Source organism: Egretta garzetta, unplaced genomic scaffold (assembly GCF_000687185.1).
Source record: "Egretta garzetta isolate BGI_Z169 unplaced genomic scaffold, ASM68718v1 scaffold706, whole genome shotgun sequence".
In the NCBI taxonomy this organism is placed as follows: Eukaryota; Metazoa; Chordata; class Aves; order Pelecaniformes; family Ardeidae; genus Egretta; species Egretta garzetta.
The window spans coordinates 239,055-261,129 of record NW_009260015.1 but is presented as its reverse complement, the minus strand read 5'-3'; the positions used below and the strand labels follow the sequence as shown (position 1 = coordinate 261,129).

Here is a 22,075-nt window from a genome sequence, read left to right as displayed (position 1 = left end):
GAAATCCCCAAAGCGTAGTTGCCTAGTTACTGTGTCTGCATAGCTACCCTGGAAGTTAAGTTTAAGGGGAAATGATTTAATGTGCCTTTGGTGCCATTAACTACATTGTGAAGAATCAATACTAGGAATCGTAGATGAAGTTTTATTCAATTAACAGTGCAACTTGAAAAGCCACAGAGTATTCATTACACTGAAGATAAAACTATTTCTTACTTTATGTTTGCATCAAACAATTTAGTTTTCTGCATCTAAAACCAGTTGACAAAATTAACAGAAAAGTCTTCAGCTCTACACACTTCTGTTATGGTGTGACATTCCCTGGCCTTTAACGCACGAACCAAAGGCAAACACAACAAAACAAGGATTTACAACGCATAATGTCAAGTGCTGCACCTGGGGAGGTCGAACCCCATGCACCAATACAGGCTGGGGGATGACCTCCTAGATAGCAGCTCTGCTGAGAGGGACCTGGGAGTCCTGGTGGACAATAAGCTGACCATGAGCCAGCAATGTGCCCTTGTTGCCAAGAAGGCCAATGGTATCCTGGGGTGCATTAAGAGGAGTGTGGCCAGCAGGTCGAGGGAGGTTCTCCTCCCCCTCTACTCTGCCCTGGAAGTCAAGAGGATGGAAGCAGTCTGTTTGCAGTGGTGTCCAGCGACAGGACTAGGGGCAATGGATGCAAACTGAAACACGAGAGGTTTCAGTTGAATATGAGGAAGAACTTCTTCACTCTGAGGGTGGCAGAGCACTGGAACAGGCTGCCCAGGGAGGTTGTGGAGTCTCCTTCTCTGGAGATATTGAAAGCCCGCCTGGATGAAGTCCTGTGTAGCATGCTCTAGGTGAGCCTGCTTTAGCAGGGGGGTTGGACTAGATGATCTCCTGAGGTCCCTTCCAACCCTTATGATTCTGTGATTCTGTGATAACTACACAGTCAAGGAAATAGTTTTTCATCTATTTCTGCACTTCTGCATGCCACCTAAGCCTCTCACCATGACTTACAGTACAATCCAAATTCAAAGTCTACACTAACCAACCTCAGTGTTACAATTTGTTGTATTTCACATCTATGGGGAGCTATAATGGAGAGGATATATACAGAGCATTAAAAGGCAAACGTAGCTCACGCAGGCAGCCTTTAGTGTCACTGAGTATCCATTTACATGCTCGTCCTACTTCATTGTGCAGTTGAACACACACGGAATACTCACAGCATATTTAACATTCATTTTCCCCTCTACGACACTAATTTAATTCATATTATTTTCGACCCACAGTGTCATTGCCTCAGCAAGCAGTGGAGATAGCCCTGATCTGAGTGTAAGGAGAGGGTGGGTGGACAATGCTGGTGCATTTCTACAACTGCTTCTCATGACACAGGAGCACGAGTAGCGTACACGTGTAACAACATGCAGACGCAGAGACTGGGCAACAGCTCTTTCTTATTCCCTGGCTATTTGCACAAGTTCACCAGATGATACGCACAGCGACTTAAATGGACTCTACATTTCTTGTTCCAGATTCTGCTTATGATGCATATGGAACAAGAATGAATGCAGTGTGCAGGTAAGAAGTCCTCTTGTACTTTCCAGGAAATAACCAAATACATGGCTATAAGTTACCTTGGAAAATGCATACGCTTCCACCTGAATGTTTAGTCAATTAAAATTCTACCTTCACATAATATACTTGAAGAGCCTTCTTAAAAATGAGATGTGAAGCAATTTCAGCTTGACCTGCCTCTCATTTCTCAGATTTGATTATCAAGCATTCAGACTGATGAACTGGGTAATCGCTGAAAATAAAAGTATCCCTGGGAAAGACTGAGATTTGTGTTCTGAAGGTGTACTTAACTGGCAGAAGTAGTTGGATTATTCATTTTATAGCATCCAGCAGAAGCTATCTTTTCCATTTAGAAACAGTGAAAGAAAAAGAACAGGGGAAAGAACCTTCAGCACATAATTATCAGCAGTAGGTTAGAACAGGCTGATAACCCTCACCCCTAGCTCCTCAAATACCATTGCTCTTAGCATGCCTCAAAATAAAACCTTCTGTATTCCGCTGAAGTCAGGCACAGCTTCCTCTACACAGTTCTTTATTTACTAGCAGTATGAGGAAGGAACCACCTTCTAAATAATTCTTTGCTTACCCAACATATCTGAAGCCTTTCGCAAGTTTCTGTATTTGAAGATTAGATGTGCCAAAAGCAGTTAGCACTATTCTCTTCAAAACCATTCAGGCAAATGTTTAGGTACCTGAAAGCACTGAACTCCAAAGCACTTCAGAATATTGTTAACTAGCAAAAAAGAACTAAAGCTAAAATGTTTAGGTACCTGAAAGCACTGAACTCCAAATAACTTCAGAATATTGTTAGCTTTAGTTCTTTTTTGCTAGTTATCAATATAAAAAAGTTGTACGGGTTATACACTTTTTAAAAACCTTACACTGACAGGGTTGCTCTCTTCCAAGATGTAAAAGTTGGCATCCAAAGTAAAATCAAGTGTGAAGTCTCCATCTCAAACCTTACTATTTTCTGCTTCCTCTTCCCCTTCCAAATGACCTTAAATATATGCAGAGATATGTAGAATGCATTTGATGACACTTAATATGTTATTTATTATATGATCATTAGTACTATTTCCAGGTTGTCTGGGAGAAGTACTATAGCACTTCCCTTCTTTTCACTAAGAAATAACAGTAAGACCCTAAGCAGACTCAACACTTTGTAATAAAGTCATTCTGGTTCAACTAAAGAATCCCTATAAATACTTCAGCACAGGAAAAATTGAAGTTGCGTGTAAATTTGGGCTTCTGGTGTTGGACTTCATTCAAAAGGATACTCCTCTACTCATCTCTGTATTCAGCCTAACAAAGCAGTGCTGCAGTGCAGAATTTCTTCATACACACACACACACGTCCTGTGGGCTCTCTCAATACTTACCTTTAAGCCATCCAACTTGTGCTATCAAATCTCATGGAACAGATAGAATAAACCCTAGATAATATTTAAATACAAATGCATAGCCTTTTTCACAAAGGATGATAGCCGCCTTAGAAATACTACTGTTTAGATAATATTTTTGCTACCACCAAAACAAAAAACCCTACTCTTATTTCCCCTGCCTCATGATTTACAAAAGTACAAGTGGGTTGTGTTTTGTTTTCTTTTTTCTAAACCCCAGTGTTGTTCAGAAGAGGCAGCTGCAAGTACCCTTAGGCAGTGCCTTTTGTACATTCCTATGCAGAAATTCATACCCAAACTTCAGTTTCTATCACGCTGAAACAGTCAACTCAAGATTGGAAAAGATGTAGATTATAAAATATGTAGGATAGATGCTATACCTTTAACTAAGTACAGATAAAGTATGCAGACATTTATAAGTTCACTGTGCAATTATTTTTGCTAATCATAAACAAAACTGAAATAATTGGGAGAAAAAACCAACCACTTTACAGCAACTATTCATAAGACAATACTGAAGAGGAACATTGCCAAGAGCAAAGCTACTGGCGCTGGGAAGTGGCAAAAAGATTTATCTGTGTACTCAAACGTGAAATGCCAAAATTAAAAAGAAATTGATGGATTTCCAGTAGGTGGTGCCCTAAGTGCACGCAGCTGTTTACATTTGTTGCTCCTACTTCTGTGCTTGGAAACAAAGTTAAAAGCCTGTTCAATTACAAACCTTAACTGAGGCCACAGAATATAGGGAACTACTAATTGAAACCATCTTCACACTTTCACCACATTGTCTAAGTTAATTCAGGTGGTCCTCAAAGCCACAGTACTATTCCTTACGCTTCAGAATTAGTCAGCTACTACGCACAAATCCCACTATAACCACATGAATTTACAGCCTCAGTTCCATGCACAGTCAGGCTATTTCCTATAGTCATGTTCACATTTAAATAGAGGACGACAAGGCTGCAAGCATGCAGGGTAGGAAGTGTGGCTCTTAAATTAACTGCCCATTCTTGCATTTTACTTGCTCTCCACTCCTGCAGTACCTGTCCAATCTTCGGCCCTCACAGCTCCAATCCAGCCAATTTTGCAATTCACAGTTATCTACAGTTTTGCTTAGGACCAGTTCCCACGTCTCACCAACCTGCCAGGCTTCCCCATCACTGCTACTTAATAAGGTCCCCAGCATAATTAAAAGCATTAGCTTTAAAAGTCGTATCACCTGTCAATTAACTAATAGATAAATATAGCACTTTAGTCTCTTTTAGTAACTTTTAATTGAGTACAGGTAAATAACATGGATACCTCCAAAACCACATTCCAAAAGCATATATACTCTTGTAATCAGACAGTAAACAGCTGGCTACCCAAGTCTATAAACATTTCTCATTTTATTTCACTTGAAATATTACAACATATCTAAAGTTTTGGAAAGCATCGCTAGAACATGCCCATCTGCCTAATCTTAATTTCTTCATGTTTTTTTCCCTGAAGAAATTGGTAAAGTTAAATAAAAAGCAGCATTACACATTACAGAGTAACAGCTCATTAATAATTCCTTGCAACTATTCTAAAAGATGTACCCTTTTTACACTGAAACACATTAAACAGACATAATAAACTATTTCTATAATGTTGCATTTAAGTGATGATTTCTTTTCAGTCTAACAGTAAATCTCACCTCTGCCTTCCAAGACAAGATACAAGTATTTCCAGAGCTTTGGTGGAAGATGCGTAAAACAGACTGCCATGCTGCCTGTAAGGGATCTGGTAAGCAGCTGCAGTACGCTGTAGTTCTAAAAAGCTGTATTTCATAAGCCTGAAATGCCTAGGGCTTCAGACAAATACTTGGATACCACTTATTTAAAACAATACGAGCACATTCGCATCCACACTGCGAGCGCACAGTTTATTCAGCAAGGGAACACCGCTGAAACTGCTTCCCTCTCTCTCTCAAGAGAGGATACCGAGCACTTTCTAAGTAGCTGAGAGAAAGTATCTCCAGTCTCACAGTAATGGTCTGAAGTCTCGCACATTATAGCGCCTAAAACACATAGTGCATACACACACAGTACCACATACAGCTGCTGACAGTTATTTTCCTGCTCTGTCTGCACATGAACTCACACCTTTTAATAAAGTCCTGTAGTTCCAAACTCAGGGACTTCTATTTTGGCAAGCAGCAAATTTAAGCATGCTAGGAAAAAAAAAAAAATATATATATATAGGCACACAGAAGAAATGTTAACATGGAAAAGAGCCTGACTTAAATGAGAAGCTAGGTAAAAGCATTATGAATCAACTCTCAGATTTGAGTACTCAGAGTGAGACAATCTGCAATGGCTAGATTCTTAGCACTAGGAGCTACCAAAGGTTTTGTATGTATGTTTTTCTCAGTATTTCTTTGGTGGCAGTGGGTTTGGGGGTACCCAAGTCTATAAACATTTCTCATTTTATTTCACTTGAAATATTACAACATATCTAAAGTTTTGGAAAGCATCGCTAGAACATGCCCATCTGCCTAATCTTAATTTCTTCATGTTTTTTTCCCTGAAGAAATTGGTAAAGTTAAATAAAAAGCAGCATTACACATTACAGAGTAACAGCTCATTAATAATTCCTTGCAACTATTCTAAAAGATGTACCCTTTTTACACTGAAACACATTAAACAGACATAATAAACTATTTCTATAATGTTGCATTTAAGTGATGATTTCTTTTCAGTCTAACAGTAAATCTCACCTCTGCCTTCCAAGACAAGATACAAGTATTTCCAGAGCTTTGGTGGAAGATGCGTAAAACAGACTGCCATGCTGCCTGTAAGGGATCTGGTAAGCAGCTGCAGTACGCTGTAGTTCTAAAAAGCTGTATTTCATAAGCCTGAAATGCCTAGGGCTTCAGACAAATACTTGGATACCACTTATTTAAAACAATACGAGCACATTCGCATCCACACTGCGAGCGCACAGTTTATTCAGCAAGGGAACACCGCTGAAACTGCTTCCCTCTCTCTCTCAAGAGAGGATACCGAGCACTTTCTAAGTAGCTGAGAGAAAGTATCTCCAGTCTCACAGTAATGGTCTGAAGTCTCGCACATTATAGCGCCTAAAACACATAGTGCATACACACACAGTACCACATACAGCTGCTGACAGTTATTTTCCTGCTCTGTCTGCACATGAACTCACACCTTTTAATAAAGTCCTGTAGTTCCAAACTCAGGGACTTCTATTTTGGCAAGCAGCAAATTTAAGCATGCTAGGAAAAAAAAAAAAATATATATATATATAGGCACACAGAAGAAATGTTAACATGGAAAAGAGCCTGACTTAAATGAGAAGCTAGGTAAAAGCATTATGAATCAACTCTCAGATTTGAGTACTCAGAGTGAGACAATCTGCAATGGCTAGATTCTTAGCACTAGGAGCTACCAAAGGTTTTGTATGTATGTTTTTCTCAGTATTTCTTTGGTGGCAGTGGGTTTGGGGGTTGGTTTTTTTGGTTGCTGTTGGGTTTCTGGCTTGGTGTGTTTTGGTGTGGGTTTTTTGTTTGTTGGCTTTTTTTTGCAGGGAGTTATTTTATTTTTATTATTTAAAACTAGTAACTTACATCTATCCGGGTTTATGAATCTCATCTATCAGTAAGAACAGACCAAAATATCACTTAGTCCAATTTGTCTAATTTTAAGAATGCAAATCACAACGAACAAGCATTTACAAGGACAGCACAGAGACCATGTCATGATGAGGAAAAATAAACATGAGTGAGTGAAAAAGATGAGATGATGTGCTGCCGGGCTCCTTACCCATTGCTGCTGCTGTTGGAGCTCCCTGATGGTATTCTCAGCTTGCTCCAGTTTAGTAATGGCCTCATCACTCTGCTGTTTGATGGTGGCCAGCTCCCGTTTTATGAGGTAGTTTTCCTCAGCCTCCTGGGCCCTTGTCACTTGTCCCTTAGGACATAATTTTATTTTTTTTTAAGCAATTGAGGACACATCCAAGAACGACTGCCTTTGTGATGCTTAGCTGCTTATTTCATCAGATTCGTTTTGCAAACAGCATAGAGTACAATTGGTAGAAATTTTAGGACAAGGTAGTACCAAACAGCTGCTTTAGTACTTTATTACAAAGCTCAGCATCCGTCTGGCAAGCACAATTGCGTACTTGCATTCAATGAAATTCCTTTCATGCAGTATTACTCGGTTGTACATGCACAGATTTAAGCCTGCAATATTCAATTTCAGCGTTAATAGTGTCATAGAATCCATTTGTCATAGGAATTTGTATCAAAAAATTACATAAGGTTAGGAAAAGTGTTATAACGTGCAGGTATTGGGTTTATATATTTTTAGTAAACAAAATTAAACAAGTTTCTAGCAAGAGATTAGCTCTATATTTATTCCAAATCAGCAAGGCAGGGATTTACAGCATGCAAATATGCATGCATTAAAGCAGTTTGGGGTTTTTTTGAGAGTAAGAAGAGAGCAATACAGTAAAAGACTAAAAGACTATACCTGTATCAATCTATCTGCCAAGGAAGCACTTTCCTACAAAGGAAAAATTCAGACAGGAATAAGGAAAAGAAAAACCAAAAAACAAAGGGGCGGTAATAGTGACAAAAAAGACAAGAGCTGAGAGAAAGAAAATGCCCAAATTCTACCCATTTTCTGTACAAACTCTTTTTGTAAAATGAACAGCTCTTCACATAAATAAAGGCAACTCAGCCTGAAAGTCCCAGGAAGCAGCCTTTTCTGCAACAGATTTAACACAGCCCATTTTTGATTCAAGGAGGTCTCGAAGCCAGATTTCTTAACACTTAAAATTCACCTGCGGGAGACTGGTTATTTTTATCTGAATGGCTCGCTTCCCTAGTGAACGAGTTACTGATACATTATCTGATATGATCTAGTAGATAGGTACAAGACGTGGTCCATGGTCCATCCCCAACATGAAAGGAAGGTATAATTTGAGCACAAGGGAAACTCCACTAGCCCTGAGGCATTCATGCAGGACTAAAGCTTCCAGAAAGATGAAGCAGGAAAGTTAAATGCTGCAAACTGACAGACACAAGTAGAAAATTTCAACTATGACAGCTAATATTTTGTTTCGGTGAACTCTTGCAGCAACTCAGTTGAGCAGTTCATAGATTCTCTTTCCTTGCCAAAGTTTTGCAAGAAAGAAATTTTCATTTATGCACGCTGACAAGCACTACAGTCGCCACCCCAAGTTGCACACTTAATTCCTACTCTATGATCCTTGAAAGTACTCAGGTTTTGCAGATTCTACAGAGAACACATCTATTCACAGACCATCTTTGTCCTTGGAACTTTTATTAAAATTTAAGTTCAAACTGGTTGACAAGAGCCATTGCTTAGAAGTTAAGGTAAGAACTTTGCCATTAAGGTACACTAAGGAAATCACAACTAAATCATACAGGTTAGGATGAGGAAAAAATATTTTAAAATAAAAATACATTTCTAACAGAAGAACTGAATGTGTTTGTTCACGCTTTATGATCTGTTTTTCAGATGCTGTGATGATAATTATCTTCAGAAATTCTTATTAGTAGATAATATTTTACCATTCCAAAATGTTTTAATTCCAGTCAGAATGAGATACTCTGAAAGTGAATTCTGAAACGTTAAGTACAGAATTTGCAAAAGCGCTAGCGTCTGGCAGTTCATCATGGACTTCCTAATTTAAAAAAAAAAAATCTGATTTCAAACCTCTGCAAGTTAAGTATAAACCAGGGATATTTACTATTATAAATTTGCCAAGAGCACGGAAGTGATTCACTACAGCTTCAAACTTCTTAAAGTGTTCTTTTCAGTTAATTTTACCAGCACTTCAATATTAGAAACAAAGATGTTTATAGAATTGCATTTTTGGTGACAACTTTCACAATATGTCCTCATTATGTGCATTCTTCCAAACTAAATTCAGAAGTCCATTAATTAGAATTTGACATAGATTGACTCTTTTTCCAAGAAACTGTTACGGATTTACCATCTGAAGTGTGATGTCTTTTACTTACATCACTCTAAATTGAATCTTTACCACTTTCTTCCCTGCGACACACGAACAACTGTTTACAACTCTAGTGTGTGACACTAGAGCACTCAATTTCATTTCTTGAAAGACAGGTGGTATTTATGGTTAAGATGGACAAGAACACTCTCTTTGTAGAGCAGACCAGCTCAGGTGTGACCTGTCACAGGAAGCGTGACACCAGAACATAGGAGAGGCCACTGGAGAGCAATGCCTGCACGTTGGCAACGTATTGACAAGAGTTATGCACACTTTTAAAGTTAAATTCAGTTACAAAGAAGCCTAACAAAACTATTCCAGACTAAATCTGTGAGAAGTAAGTCTTAAAAGAGACGCTCCCCCTCCACGTACCCAAAACCGCTACAAAATTTAAAACTATGTAAAACAAATGAAAGGCAGCAGCCTGCCTGTACTGAATGGGAATGCTGCAACACCACCCCTCTACTGCTGTATTGGCTAGCGATGAAGTGATCTGCTTTCATCTCCACCTCTCTCTGGTCACTGGTGGGTCTGTCATTTTGCTCCTATGTAAAAACACCCCGCAACTTCAGATTTTCAAAATTGAGGATTCTCTCACAATAACCTCTTTTCCACCCAAGCAGTCCACTATTTCATGTAGTCTTCTGGACTCTGAACAGATGCTTCTAATTCAGAAAGAAAACAGTACAACAAAAGTTGGGCACGTCAAACTGTTGCATTTCATATTCACCAAGAGCCAGACATAACAACCTTGAACATTTACAAGCACTGACCCCAACTGCTTCATTACCACCATGCTATTTGGCTAAGCACTGTTAGTAAACACCACAGATTAGCAGGAAAAACAGCAGGCTATAATTCTGATATTCCCATTTCATATAAAATTCATATAAAATTGCCATCAATTTAATTGTAAATCAACAAAGATGAATCACCAACGTACGTACTTTTTCTAATGTTTCAATGCGCTGTTTCAGGAGCCTGTTTTCAGTTCGTAACCTCTGGAAGGAAACAGTTCAGAATTGTATTTCTCAAGTTACAAATTGAAAGTCTGATAAAAAGCAAAGCAAGCTAAGAACATTTTGATCTCATCACATGAAAACCAATATAAATACAAAAATAATTGGTGACCTTTTTAACATCCTTTTATGTGACCTACTAACACAAAAGATGAGTTTAAACTGCTTGATACAGCAAAGATGAGAATCGTGTTACACAGAAGCATCTGTGTTACAATAGATGAAGGCAGTTACGTCTGCAGGTGAACCACAGGGCTTAACCCCATGTAAGCCACGACAGCCTCTTCTCCATAAACAGAGCTGGACACAATCTTCATGGTTAAGAGACATGGAAGTGCACTAGGACAGGCTAATGAGATAGCTACGAGGTTTCCTTCCTTTTCCACCCAGTAATTTATGTTAAATTATATAATATTTATTTAATCTGTAGATTATTTACCTCAGATGCCCCAGAAGCGAGAAATAAATGTGCTGAATTGCATATTTTACCAGTGCATTTCCTATAAATTTTAGCAATTGGCATTCAGATAGAAGAGATCTGTATCCCTACGAGTAGAGCCATGGATATCAGTCCAGTAATGCTTTATTCTGCCAGGCTAAGAGGCAGACTCAATGCACTTGTTTTCCCATCTCCCTAAAATAGCAGAGGTTCTTAGCAGAGGAGAGTAAGTCAGAAATGGTCTATATAAGGTCCCAAAGCAGGGCCTAGAAACAGACACCTTCAGGTTGTTGGGTTTGCTTGGTTGGGGTGGGGTTTTTGTTTGTTTCTGGGTTTGTTTTTCTTGTTTGGTTGGGGGAAGCAGGGAAGGATTTGAAACCAGTTAGAATCTAAAGATACAGTCGTCTTTTAAATGATTTTATTCTGTCCCATTCTGCAGAAAGCAGTCATTTGAGTCCTGCAAATTTTCTGATTTGAGATGCCATTACAGCAGGTCCTAATGTTGCTAACTGCCCCGCTGCCTGTTACAGCGATAACAAACTGCCTAAAAAGCTTGGAACACCTTTGTGCTCCCGGCTGCACGTCACTGAATTTTTCTGAAGAACTGAAGCCTTGGGAAGGGATATTGAAAGGCAGAATGACTAGCAGCAGGCAGGAAGAAGGAAAGCTGTAACTCGCTCCCTCTACTATGCTTTGTATGCCACACTTGCCCATCATTCCTCCCACTGCCTTCTCTCATGGAACTGGCTAAAAATATGACACAAGAAATCAAATCCAGATCAACCACCATGCCGTGAAAAAAAAAAAGTGAAAAAGGAGAAAAGCAGCAAAAGCCTATTTATGTCATGAAAGCAAAAAGATGCAGTGAGTAAGTAAATACAGGAAGTAGGTCAGTCAGTAATAGGGAAACAAACTGCACTCGCAGGGTGGTTTTATTCCACATTACGTATCAATTGCAGAAGCTCCAAACGAATAAGTGGCTGCAGACAGAAAATATTCCGTGTTGGGCCCAATGCATAAGAAAAATCAAGATCTCAAAATCAATGATAAATCACCCAAGTGCATTCTGATGAACTCTGTCTTAACATCTGTTTTACAAACTTCCCGCGTGGGACACCTACATCTAAAGCAGCGTATTTGGAACCTCTGATAAATGAGGCCATCTGTAATCAAGCTTTAGTAAGCAGAAAATAATGAAAACTAAGTACAGCAGGTCTCCGTCAAAGATTTTTCTTTAAATGTCCACCAGAATTATCGATAATTTCACTGTAAGTGTCATTTATGGTCAGACATCCCAAATACAAATGCTGAAATAAAAGGATTTGGGGACCTCAGTTACGTGTCCTGCTACATACAGATCAAATATGTAACCCCACATCTAGGAATGAAACTGATCCATAAATAAATTTGTTGAGGCTCTCTTACTTTAATTTCAACTTGTTCTTCCATCTCTTTAGTCTTTATTGTAGTGTATTCCTTTTCTAACCTAAAAATTAGAAATATTAAATTATGATTAGAAAAACTGCGGATAACTTGTTGGTGTAATACCTAACAAACAACAGAACAGAGACAGAGATTATTGACATTTCCTCCATTAAAGTGGGCCCTTGAAATGCACTCCTGTAAATATTTGGACTAAACATTAAAACTAAATTTAAACACAAAGACTTCTGTAGATATGAACAGACTCTGAACCAGCACTCTGAAGTGCAGGTGCTTGCTTGCATGCATTTACAGTGGCAACAACTTGGAGCTACTCTGTAATAACTGCTCGATGTAATTATACAATAATCAATTCAGCAGATTCAGCCAAAAGAAAAAAAGAGCTTGAAAAGCCTGGTAGACAGAAAGATGCAAAGAGATTTGAGACAAATATCTTAAACACAAAACAATTTTGGACCCTCTACAGCAAACCTCAAAATTGTCCTAATTGAAAAAGACAGCAACAAGAAAAAACAAGCTGGGATAAACAATGCCCCTACAGAAGGCAACCAAGGAATTTAGACTCAGAATGGTAGGATTTTAAACTACACACACTTACATTGGCTTTCAGAGAAAATGTTTTTCCTCAAAAAGCTTTGTTACTACTTCTGTTTTAGTGAAGATTACTCGCTCTACAGCGTTCGTCATAGGCCACTGGCAGAAGGACTGGCAAGTTCAGCCTGAAAGTCCCTAGCACAATCTGCGGTGCAGGAACAGTGAATGTCCAGTATACTATGACCAACTGGAGAGTCGTCAAACATAACCCTGGAAAAGCACAGTACGTGCAGCTTGCCTTATCAAAACACAATTTACCAAAGGCAGAAAAGAGAAGACATGCAACTAACCTTAATAAAAAATAGTAGTATTATGCTTAGAATTTCGAACCCCAAATGCAAGTTATTTTACAATTATCAATGGCGTTACAAGGTTTCATCAATTTATATCTTAAACAGCACTAATCTTGACCACGCATGCACTGTTCAGCACTGTGAATACTTTTCCAGTTCCTGAGAACTTAAGAATTTAGACCAGATGATAAAGTTTAACCTCCTTTTCCTACCTTACCCTCAAAAACCCAAACAATCCTCTCCCCCCCCTTTTTCTGTTCAGATCCTATTCACAGAAGTGCTCTAATTCCCCATAACTTGCAGCTTTCTTCAAATGCTTTTAAGGTTATTGTTATGACATATAGCTTTATTTTAAGAAAAGTGGCAAATACTGCTTTAGAAGAATTTTCTTGCAGACAGAACTTCAGTTTTAACTGTTTATAGTTTAAAACACCAAAAAAATTAAAGATGGAAAATTAAAAATGACATACTGAATAACTAGTTTTAAAGGTAAACAAACAGTAGCTCTTAGCAACAGTATAATCTATTTTCTCAAAATGTTATACCTACTTTTTCATCTTTTTTGCATTGTATTTGACTTGGTAAGATGCTTGGATTAATTTGTCTGGACCACTGTCAAACTGATGTGGAATGACCTTTTGAAAGTGCTAAAAGCAATCAGAGCACAAGATTACACATAATTAACAGCTGCAAGGAAATACACACACATTACACATTTCAGACATCTCTTATAATTACTATAACCTTAATTTACCTGTAACATTCCTTCCATGTCGAGTTGCAGTAATTCTGCTTGGTTCATCTGAAGTACTGCTAAACCTACACGAAACACTATCTCTAAACCCTGAAAACAGAAGTTAAGAAATAGCCAACAATTATTCATGGCATCATCAATGGTACAGAACAGTTCTACTGTTTACTAATGTTGGAAATCTCACCCAGTTTCTCAAAGAAGCAAAAAGGCTACTGAAAAAAAAAATAAATCTCTCAACAAATTGGTTCTGGGTTTCTTATTTTGTCCCAAGGAGAAGGAGCCCAGCTATTTGTCCTGATACCAGAACCCACCTGGGAGAGGCTCACGCTGAGGTAAACTCTCTTGAGCGATAGGTGCTCTCTACATCAGCTTTATCAAAAGTTTTAAATACATCTAGTACAAAAACCCCCAGGTGCTTCTCAAAAAAGCCATTTTAATTTCAGACATGGTACAAATGCAGTTAAACTGTTTAACCAGATAGGAGGGAATGTCTCACTCAGCATAGACAATCTTGGACATTCCTGAGTGTAAGCTGAAAGGATCCACCTTTGATTTACTATTTTCTAAAAGATGACTGCAGAGAAAGAGCACAGACTGTAAACTTTGGTTTGCTACCAGTTACAACCACACAAAGCTCTAATCCTAAACACGACTCAGGTGTCTTTGTGATTGTGACACTGAATAATTCCATTCATTTCTTTGGCTACCGCTCATCATCTGGACAACAGAAGATGCCAACATTCCCTCGTCTTGGCCTGCACATCCCCACAGAGCTTTAACTTTGGCCTGAAAGCAGCATTACTTCCCACCCCAAATTTACTTATAATATTGAGAAAGTAACGCCCCTGTTGAATGCAATGCAGCAGCATTGCATCCAGTACCAACAGATTTGGTAACTCTTCAACAGGCTTAGAGTACGAAGTTGCATACAGCATCTACATTCAAAGCATCTACATTGCTCTTCCTTGAGAAGCCACATACACAGACATCTTCCCCTACAAAATAACCCGATAAGCATAAGGACTAAAAAGCAAGAGTATTTGAGATTTGCCCATCATAACAGGATTTATACCACTACCTAAATAACTGCTTTTAACAGCTACTCCTGAAATGGAACATGAGTATTGAGTAGTTACCTCAGACATAAATATATCAAATATTCTTGTTGCAATTGGTAGTGGAAAAGTTGTAAGGAATATAGTTAAAAACCATGACGACGCATACATAGAAGTGTGGAAACTCTGAGACTGAAAGTGCACATAAAGTTCTGGAAGATGCTCCTGGAAAAGAAGAGGAAGGAAAAAAAAAATACATTAACGTTCTGCTGGTAGCTTTAGCATATCCATGTTTTTGACAAATGCTGAATAGAAGAAGAAAATGATATTTAGTACAGACAGCAGCTCTGTAACACTGGACTGAAAGGTAGATATAATAACCAACAGTTATTAAGAACCATGCAAGGGAGTCCCCGTACAGAATGCCCTACAACACCTCTGCCCCACAAAGCACAAAACCAGGTCCTGATCCTAACAGGAAGCCACAAGCTTGTGAATCCCCAAGTCGCATCTAGAGGGGGCTACACAAAAGCGCTGGGAAGACCTAGGGTATGGTCTTACTTGCTACCTAACATGCCACCCCTGATCATCGTGTCATAGGAACTGGATCACAAAACACAGATTTGCCTCTATCAGCCTGACCAGGATGAAAAAGCTTTTTATGTCCCAAATCTGAACAAAATTTTATCTCTACATATGAGGGTATCTCCCAGTTTCCATTTTTTAAAACAGCTATAAATTGAGAAGGAAGACACTGACTTTCAGAATCTTCAATCCAAACAGAATCAGACGTTCATACGCTTCAACTGTAGCAATACAAATCCTTGTGCTTCAAGTACTTAAAGGCAGTTGCTGCCTGCCAAAAGTTAAAAAAAAAGTAGACAACACAGCCACATGCATTTACATCTGAAGTTCTGAAACCAGCTACTGTCAGGAGAACAACCTAGGAGCCAACGGACGTGCCTGCTCTGGAACTGTAATGCCCACGTTCCCCGTTAATAGTTTCTGAAGAGAAAGTTTGATAGATTTTTGTTACATACCTGTATCATGCATTCAAACTGGTACATACAAAGGCCCAGTTCAGCCATGCTTGGTTTAAAGAGTTCTCGTAGTCTGTAATCTTGCATTAATTTAACAAATACACAAAATGCTTCTTCTTCTGGCATCTATAGTTAGAAATAAAAAAAGCACAGTAAAAACTCTGGAGAAGTGTAAGGATATATCAAGGGAGGGTTTAGGCTTGGGGTTTTTTTGTGCACATGGTGGGTTTTTTTGGTTTGGGTTGTTTGTTTTTTGTTTTAAGGGATTTATAACCAATTACTATAACAAATTTTTGTATATATTGAATTCTATCAAGCGATTTCTAAACTGAAATGGAGGTCTGCAGATTTCTTACAATATACCCTACTTTGTCATAAAACAAAAGGCAGTAATACAAAGGCAGCTTTAAGATTATCAAATTAACTGTAAAATTCCATATGAACTCTGAGGAGGTTCAGTATAAGAGAATTAAAATGAGAAGTGCATTAATAGTTGAAACAACATTCACCAAAATAGCGTGCAAGTCCGCAACCCTACCTTAGCCCCGAGAACTCAGGGTGTCCTCCCACTCACAGACAGTACCTTCTTGGCAAATAGAGCCACAGGGAACAAATCTCATTTCACTTGCAGAGTGAACAGCCACCCTTGACAATTCCATTGTAACAAAATGACAAAGGAAAGCTACTAGAAAAATTCCCAGTAAACCACCATGATGTATTATGCGTTCTAGCAGGGATTTTACAGGTTCACATATTTTTAATATCACGTTTACCTGCATAAGCAGTAATCCAACTATAAAAGCGCTTCCTTGACAGTATCCAACCTCACGATCCACCAAAGAATAAGCCTAGGAAATAAAGTTTTAAGATCCTCAACAATTAATACCTTTTATTAATAAAAAGTAATCATAGTTCATGCTGTTATTTTGCTAATAACTTAGCCTTCCTCTCCCAAATCCAGCAAGGACAGACATTCTAGTCAGAAGTTTTAGTCAGAGACTCTAGTTGCTACCTGCTGCTACAGAGGGGTATGAACGCTGCTCTCCGATAGCCTATAAAGCTAAAACTAAGGCATACCTAAAAAAAAAAAAAAAATACAGGCAGTTTTCAACTACTGGAATTTGCCAAAAGATAACAGAGACCACTGGCAAACAAACTGCACAGGGCTACTACTTTCATAGGAGACAGACCTGACAAAGAAACAACAGTTCTTTTCAGAAAAATTACACGCTGCAGTTTTATTTACAGGCAGAAGAAACACGGTGACCTCCGTGCACGCTGCATCTTCATTTCAGAGTGATGGAAGTTACGACAATCGGGAAAGCTGCCAACTTTTCTGTCAAAACTATGTTGTATGAAAAAGCGTCTTTCAAAATTTAAGCTCTGGTCCAACGAAGACAAAATAACGCAAACTGAGTTCTATGGTGGCATTCTCACTTTGGGCTTGGGCACTGTGACAGCCGCACGCATTAGCTGGTACCGGCCGTTTGCTGCTACCGCTTGCAGGTTCAGAAACGCTTGAGAACTGAATGCTAGTTCTGACTGTAGAGCATTCTTGTCTTGGTCAACATTGTTTGTTTCCCTTCACGGCACGCTTTATTCCGTTACACTATCAGCAGTTAGCATGTGGTTCTGTTTTAATGCAAACTTAGTAAGTTTTTTTTAAATATCTTATAAAGTAAAACCATTAGCTATAGGAATACTGTATTTGAAAGCCCCCTTTGAGACTGGAATGTAGTTTGTTAAACCATTCCAGTGTCAAGTAGAGCAAGTTTAAAAAACTCAAACACATGAAACTGCTGCAAGTTCACCATATACAAGGCAAATTATTTTCCTAACTTTTGTGCGTGTTCTCGCTAACGTATTTTCAAGGGCTGCAACACTGACTCACCTTCATTACATTGAACAAGACCTCCTGTCCGAGGCTGTCTTTTTCTTTAAAAAAATCATGTTCAGGGTATGTTCTGGCAATGTCCCTTCTTATTAATTTCTCACACGGAGAGGTCATTTTCAAAAGCTCTGAATACTGATCCTTAATTGGCATGCTCTGAGCACTGCATAAAAGCTGCCAAACAATTGCTCTGAAATGATGAGGTATCCCTTTTCGAACAAGCTCCTAAAGCACAAGAGAGACACAAATTCATTTATATTTTGTGAAAATACGAACATAAGCCTAAAGGACAAAGCACTTCAAACAAATTAAGTTCCTCACAACTTCAGAAAATGTTGACATCGCGTCACAAAGCAATCATACAGTTTATACTGTTTAAACCTCAATTTTAGCGTGGTGGATTGTTAGCTAACAAAAGTGAGGAGGTTCCAAATCATTTTTAGTAGCTAAATTACCTAACGAAAGTAGTTCCCTATTCATAGTAAGCTACTGGAAAAACTGAATATTCAAGTCATTCTAAACAAGAACTCCCATTAGCCAGAATTTAATACACTTGGTTTTGTACTTCACAAAAGACGACTGAAGATAACACCCTTAATTATATTTGTAGTGATTGAGATGTAAGAAATCACCAATTAAAAGTTATTTCCAAGACAGGTAAATGATGAAAAGTGGAACTAACTGTAGCACAGCCAACTGCAACAAAAAAAAAAAAAAAATTCCACAGTACTACTGTCAGAAGTCATTTGACAAACTTGGCAAGTTGTGTCTAATTTATCTGGTGTGCCCGTATTCCCAAGTTCTCTTTTAAGAAAGTATGGAAATGTAGTTTCAAACACTGGACCAAGAAAACATGAAGTCTATATCTACTGAATTAACTAAATTTACTTTATCTTCCCCCTCCAAAAATAAAATCAGCTAGGTATTATACAATTCAAGCCTTCCCAGATCAATAGATCCAAGAACCTGGTACTTGTCTGTTCAGAAAGCACAAGTGGAAAGGAGACTTGTTGCTTGATCCAAAAACTGAGAGAGTATGATTTGGGAAGTTTGCGGTCTGTCTCAGTGGTATTTTCTGCAACTAGGGCCAGTCTGACCTAGAAGATTGTTTCTTCAAGACAAGAGGGTTCCTTTAATAATTTTTTTTGTACCTTAAGAACTGTTACCAGGTATTCCGCCTCCTAAGGGACAGTTTCTTTCACTAGTGTTTATTCTGAAGCCAGAGGAATCTCCTACTCTGCAATGCTTCCTCTTTTTCCTGTTTGTTCCAAATATTTCCCCTACTCCTCCAAACATTAAGATTAATTAATGCAACAGTGATAACTTTTGAAGTGACTCTCGCTTTCAAGTTTTGTTTCTGTTATGCTTGAACGCTACTGCAGGAGCTTTGCATCGCTGACCTCGATTTTCTAATATCCCCAACACCTCCAGCCTTCTTCAGAACCACCCTAGTAATGCCACTCCAACCATTTGTCCCGTCTACGGCACAACTACAACACCCTGTGTTATTTCTTAAAAAGATTTCCAACTCCAAGACAACCACCCTAACACATCACCTCGCCACATCTGTCTCTAGCTATCGTTTGCCAACAACGCGCTATCAGATGGTAGGTCAGCCACCGAAAGCCTCAAGGGCTGCTAATAACCAAGCATTAGCAATGCGGTTTCTTGCTTTAAGTTACCATGCACCTGCTTGACAGGGTAACAGGGTTAATCCCTCCAACATTCCTGAAGGAACAGCAGGAAAACGCAGCTACTAAGCGGCACTAAAGTGATGTTATGCTACACGGTCTTACACACACTGACCAGCGGGACTTAAGTCATCCTTCAGAATCCCTCCATAAACAGGAAGCGAGTTCTGAAGCAGATCAAGAGACATAAGGGTGGAACACATCACCTACAGAGGAAGGTAACATACACTTATGTCTAAAACTTAAAAACCTTACCTCATAGCTAATAACTTAAGACCAGCTTTTAGAGCCAAGACAAAAAGGTATCTATACGCTGCTAAAGTCATACCTACGGGCACAACCAGGAAATGGGTATGGATGTTCTGGTATTCCATCGTAAATGCAGAATGACACAGCTTAGGCTGACTTTTGACAAAGAAAATAAACACAAAAATAATAATGAGGATTATTTAACCAGCAAAGGAAAACTCTCTAGCAATATAATTAAATATTTACTGAAAGTCAGTCAAATACTCCCCAAATTATACATGGCCAGCTGTAGAAACAAGTGATACTTGTGACACTTCAAAATGTTCAAACGCAGGCAGCCCAAATAAATTCAGTCCAACCAGATCCACTTATTACCATCTCGCTTCTCCCTTCTCTTGCCAGGTTCACGTGGCCTTTTTCATGGCCTTTTGGGAACACCTTTCCAGAAACTGTTTTCCCTATGCAAGCAGGAAGTCTTGAATTCATTTTCTTCCCTTGTTTCCCTCTCTCAAGTCGTGTTCTCTCTTCACAACTGCTTCACATAAAAGATGCTTTACTTCAGCCCATTGTTCTGCCTTCCCACAACCTATTCATACACACACATTTCAAACCGCTCAAAAGACCTTGAAATTTGTATTCTGCACGTAAAACTACAGACTAGAGCCAATAAAGAACCAAAGCAGAACAGACTTGCCTACGAACAAAAAAATCCCACGCTGCTGTACTTGCTGCCTGTGAAACACGGGTATGTTCAAATGCTCTCGATGCTTTTTAGTTTGAGTTTAAAGTGTAATTGAATTCCACTTCTGCACATGCCCACAACTAACCCAGACTGGACACATACTGGTCAAAGTTCATTTGATTCTCTTGAAATTTAGTTCTTCTGCTTAAGGTCACCCCTGGGGTCAACACACTGGGCAAGCACAAAAAAATTAAACTCGTCAGAGCCTCATAGAGTCAAATTATCAGCTCTTCTAATAAGAAAGCTTTAGAAAGACAGCTGCTCAGTGGGAAAATAATTATCGCATCCAGCTATCAGATGCCCTTAAGTGGATTTTCAGTAATTCCATGTTGGAAACATGAATCAAATCCCCCTTGTATTCACAGGAGTCTCTCACCAGAGGCAGGCCGAAAGCTTTAGTATTCAAGATACAGTAAATGCACCTAGCTTTCAGTAAGAGACATTCGCTGGGCAAAACCGTGACCAATGTCCGGTAACAGTTACATAGGAAGCAGTAAGGCTTAGGGATGGAAGTAGATTCAACCAGAAGCTTCTATTCCATATTTATTGAAAAAAATAAGACGAACAGGAAGATAAAACAGCATCACTTACATCACATTACAAACATATCCTAAAAAACCAGCGTCCAGCTCCTACCTTAACTTGCTTTTCTTTCTTTTTCCGTACATCTTCCCATTCATTCACAATCCTCCCCCACAGGATCCATGAGTCTTCTTCAAGATGGCTGAGGTTGCTAGAAGCGGAGGAGCTAGATACAAGAGAAGATCCACTATTTCTTCTTGACCCATTTACTGATCGCAAGGATTTGCTATCTGTTTCCAAGAGCCTGCAAAGAAAGCACACAAAACCCCAAATTCAAGTTCTTCTAATCCCAGGCCTACACTATTAATTGTTTGGTTAGAAGTCAGTTCTTCCAACCTCTTCACAAAGAATGCACCCAAAGGTTCAGTGGAACAGTTTTCCCAACAACCATCTGTACTAAATTTGAAAAGAAGGACTGGTCGATGTTACTGTTTCTTCTTGAGATCTCAAGTAATTCTGCAGACAGAACAGCTCGCATTGCAGCCTTTTAAAAAACAAATAAAAACATCACATTGTGCATCAATAACACTACGAGAAGCGAGATTAACACATGCATTTTGTGGTCTCATGAACTAGATCTTAACACATAAAGGCATCAAATTAGAGGAAGTACAGAAGCACTGCAAGTCCAACGCTCTTTTACGCATTCCTCAACTGGAAATGAACAGCCCTACAGGGAAGATGCTCAAGTTTTGTTCTGAGCCATCAGTACCAGCAAGGGGGCTTTGATTTCATAGCAACAAAAACCCCACAGCTGTTGTGCATCAGACTGACAGGGAGGATACATGGAAGTTAAATATCCTCAGTGATAGCATCAAATGTCAAAGTACTGCAAAAGAGTCACACATTTTAAAGAAAAGACAGAAAAATAGCCTCCTAAAAGTCTACCTGATTACACTTTTTTTAACTGACAGTGTAAATGTAAAACTTAACAGACAGGGTAATTAAAGCCTGGAGCAATTTGAACACACCTGACATTTGCTGGCAGCTGTTCACAAATCAACCTGGGGTTTTACAAACGCATGGGAAAAGCCTCAGACCTAAAGAATGAGGAACCAGGAGCCATTAGTATAGCTAACGAATGTTTAGTTGATGCCTGGAGCTCAGATGTGAGAATTTCTGGGGTTATCAAGGAGCAAGGTCTACATAAAGATGTGCCAAGTGCCGGCCAAGCTGCTGAAGAGAATTCCCTGTTGGCTGGTTGCTGTGGCCACCAATTTTGCGAGGAGCTGGGGATCCTGGGCAGAAAGACGTGCTGTGTTTGTCGTCAACGCACAGCGAGAGCCGGAAGCAGGGAGGA

General features: G+C 39.0%; 1 protein-coding gene across 5 annotated transcripts in view; it reads right to left on the bottom strand.

Moving 5' to 3' along the window:
• Positions 1-22,075, bottom strand: part of EVI5 (ecotropic viral integration site 5) — an 83,356-nt gene that overhangs the window by 45,933 nt on the left and 15,348 nt on the right. For 2 of the 5 annotated variants that reach the window (XM_035896089.1, XM_035896090.1), the window contains exons 3-11: positions 20,830-21,019; positions 17,512-17,736; positions 16,394-16,468; positions 15,621-15,746; positions 14,662-14,805; positions 13,526-13,615; positions 13,321-13,418; positions 11,867-11,927; positions 9,931-9,984 (exon numbers count right to left, since the gene is read on the bottom strand). In XM_035896089.1, the coding sequence (XP_035751982.1) occupies positions 9,931-9,984; positions 11,867-11,927; positions 13,321-13,418; positions 13,526-13,615; positions 14,662-14,805; positions 15,621-15,746; positions 16,394-16,468; positions 17,512-17,736; positions 20,830-21,019 (1,063 nt within the window). Of the gene's footprint in view, positions 1-6,762; positions 6,910-7,470; positions 7,504-9,930; positions 9,985-11,866; positions 11,928-13,320; positions 13,419-13,525; positions 13,616-14,661; positions 14,806-15,620; positions 15,747-16,393; positions 16,469-17,511; positions 17,737-20,829; positions 21,020-22,075 lie in introns of all 5 variants that reach the window. The other 3 variants (XM_009640613.2, XM_035896087.1, XM_035896088.1) reach the window with 3 other exon arrangements.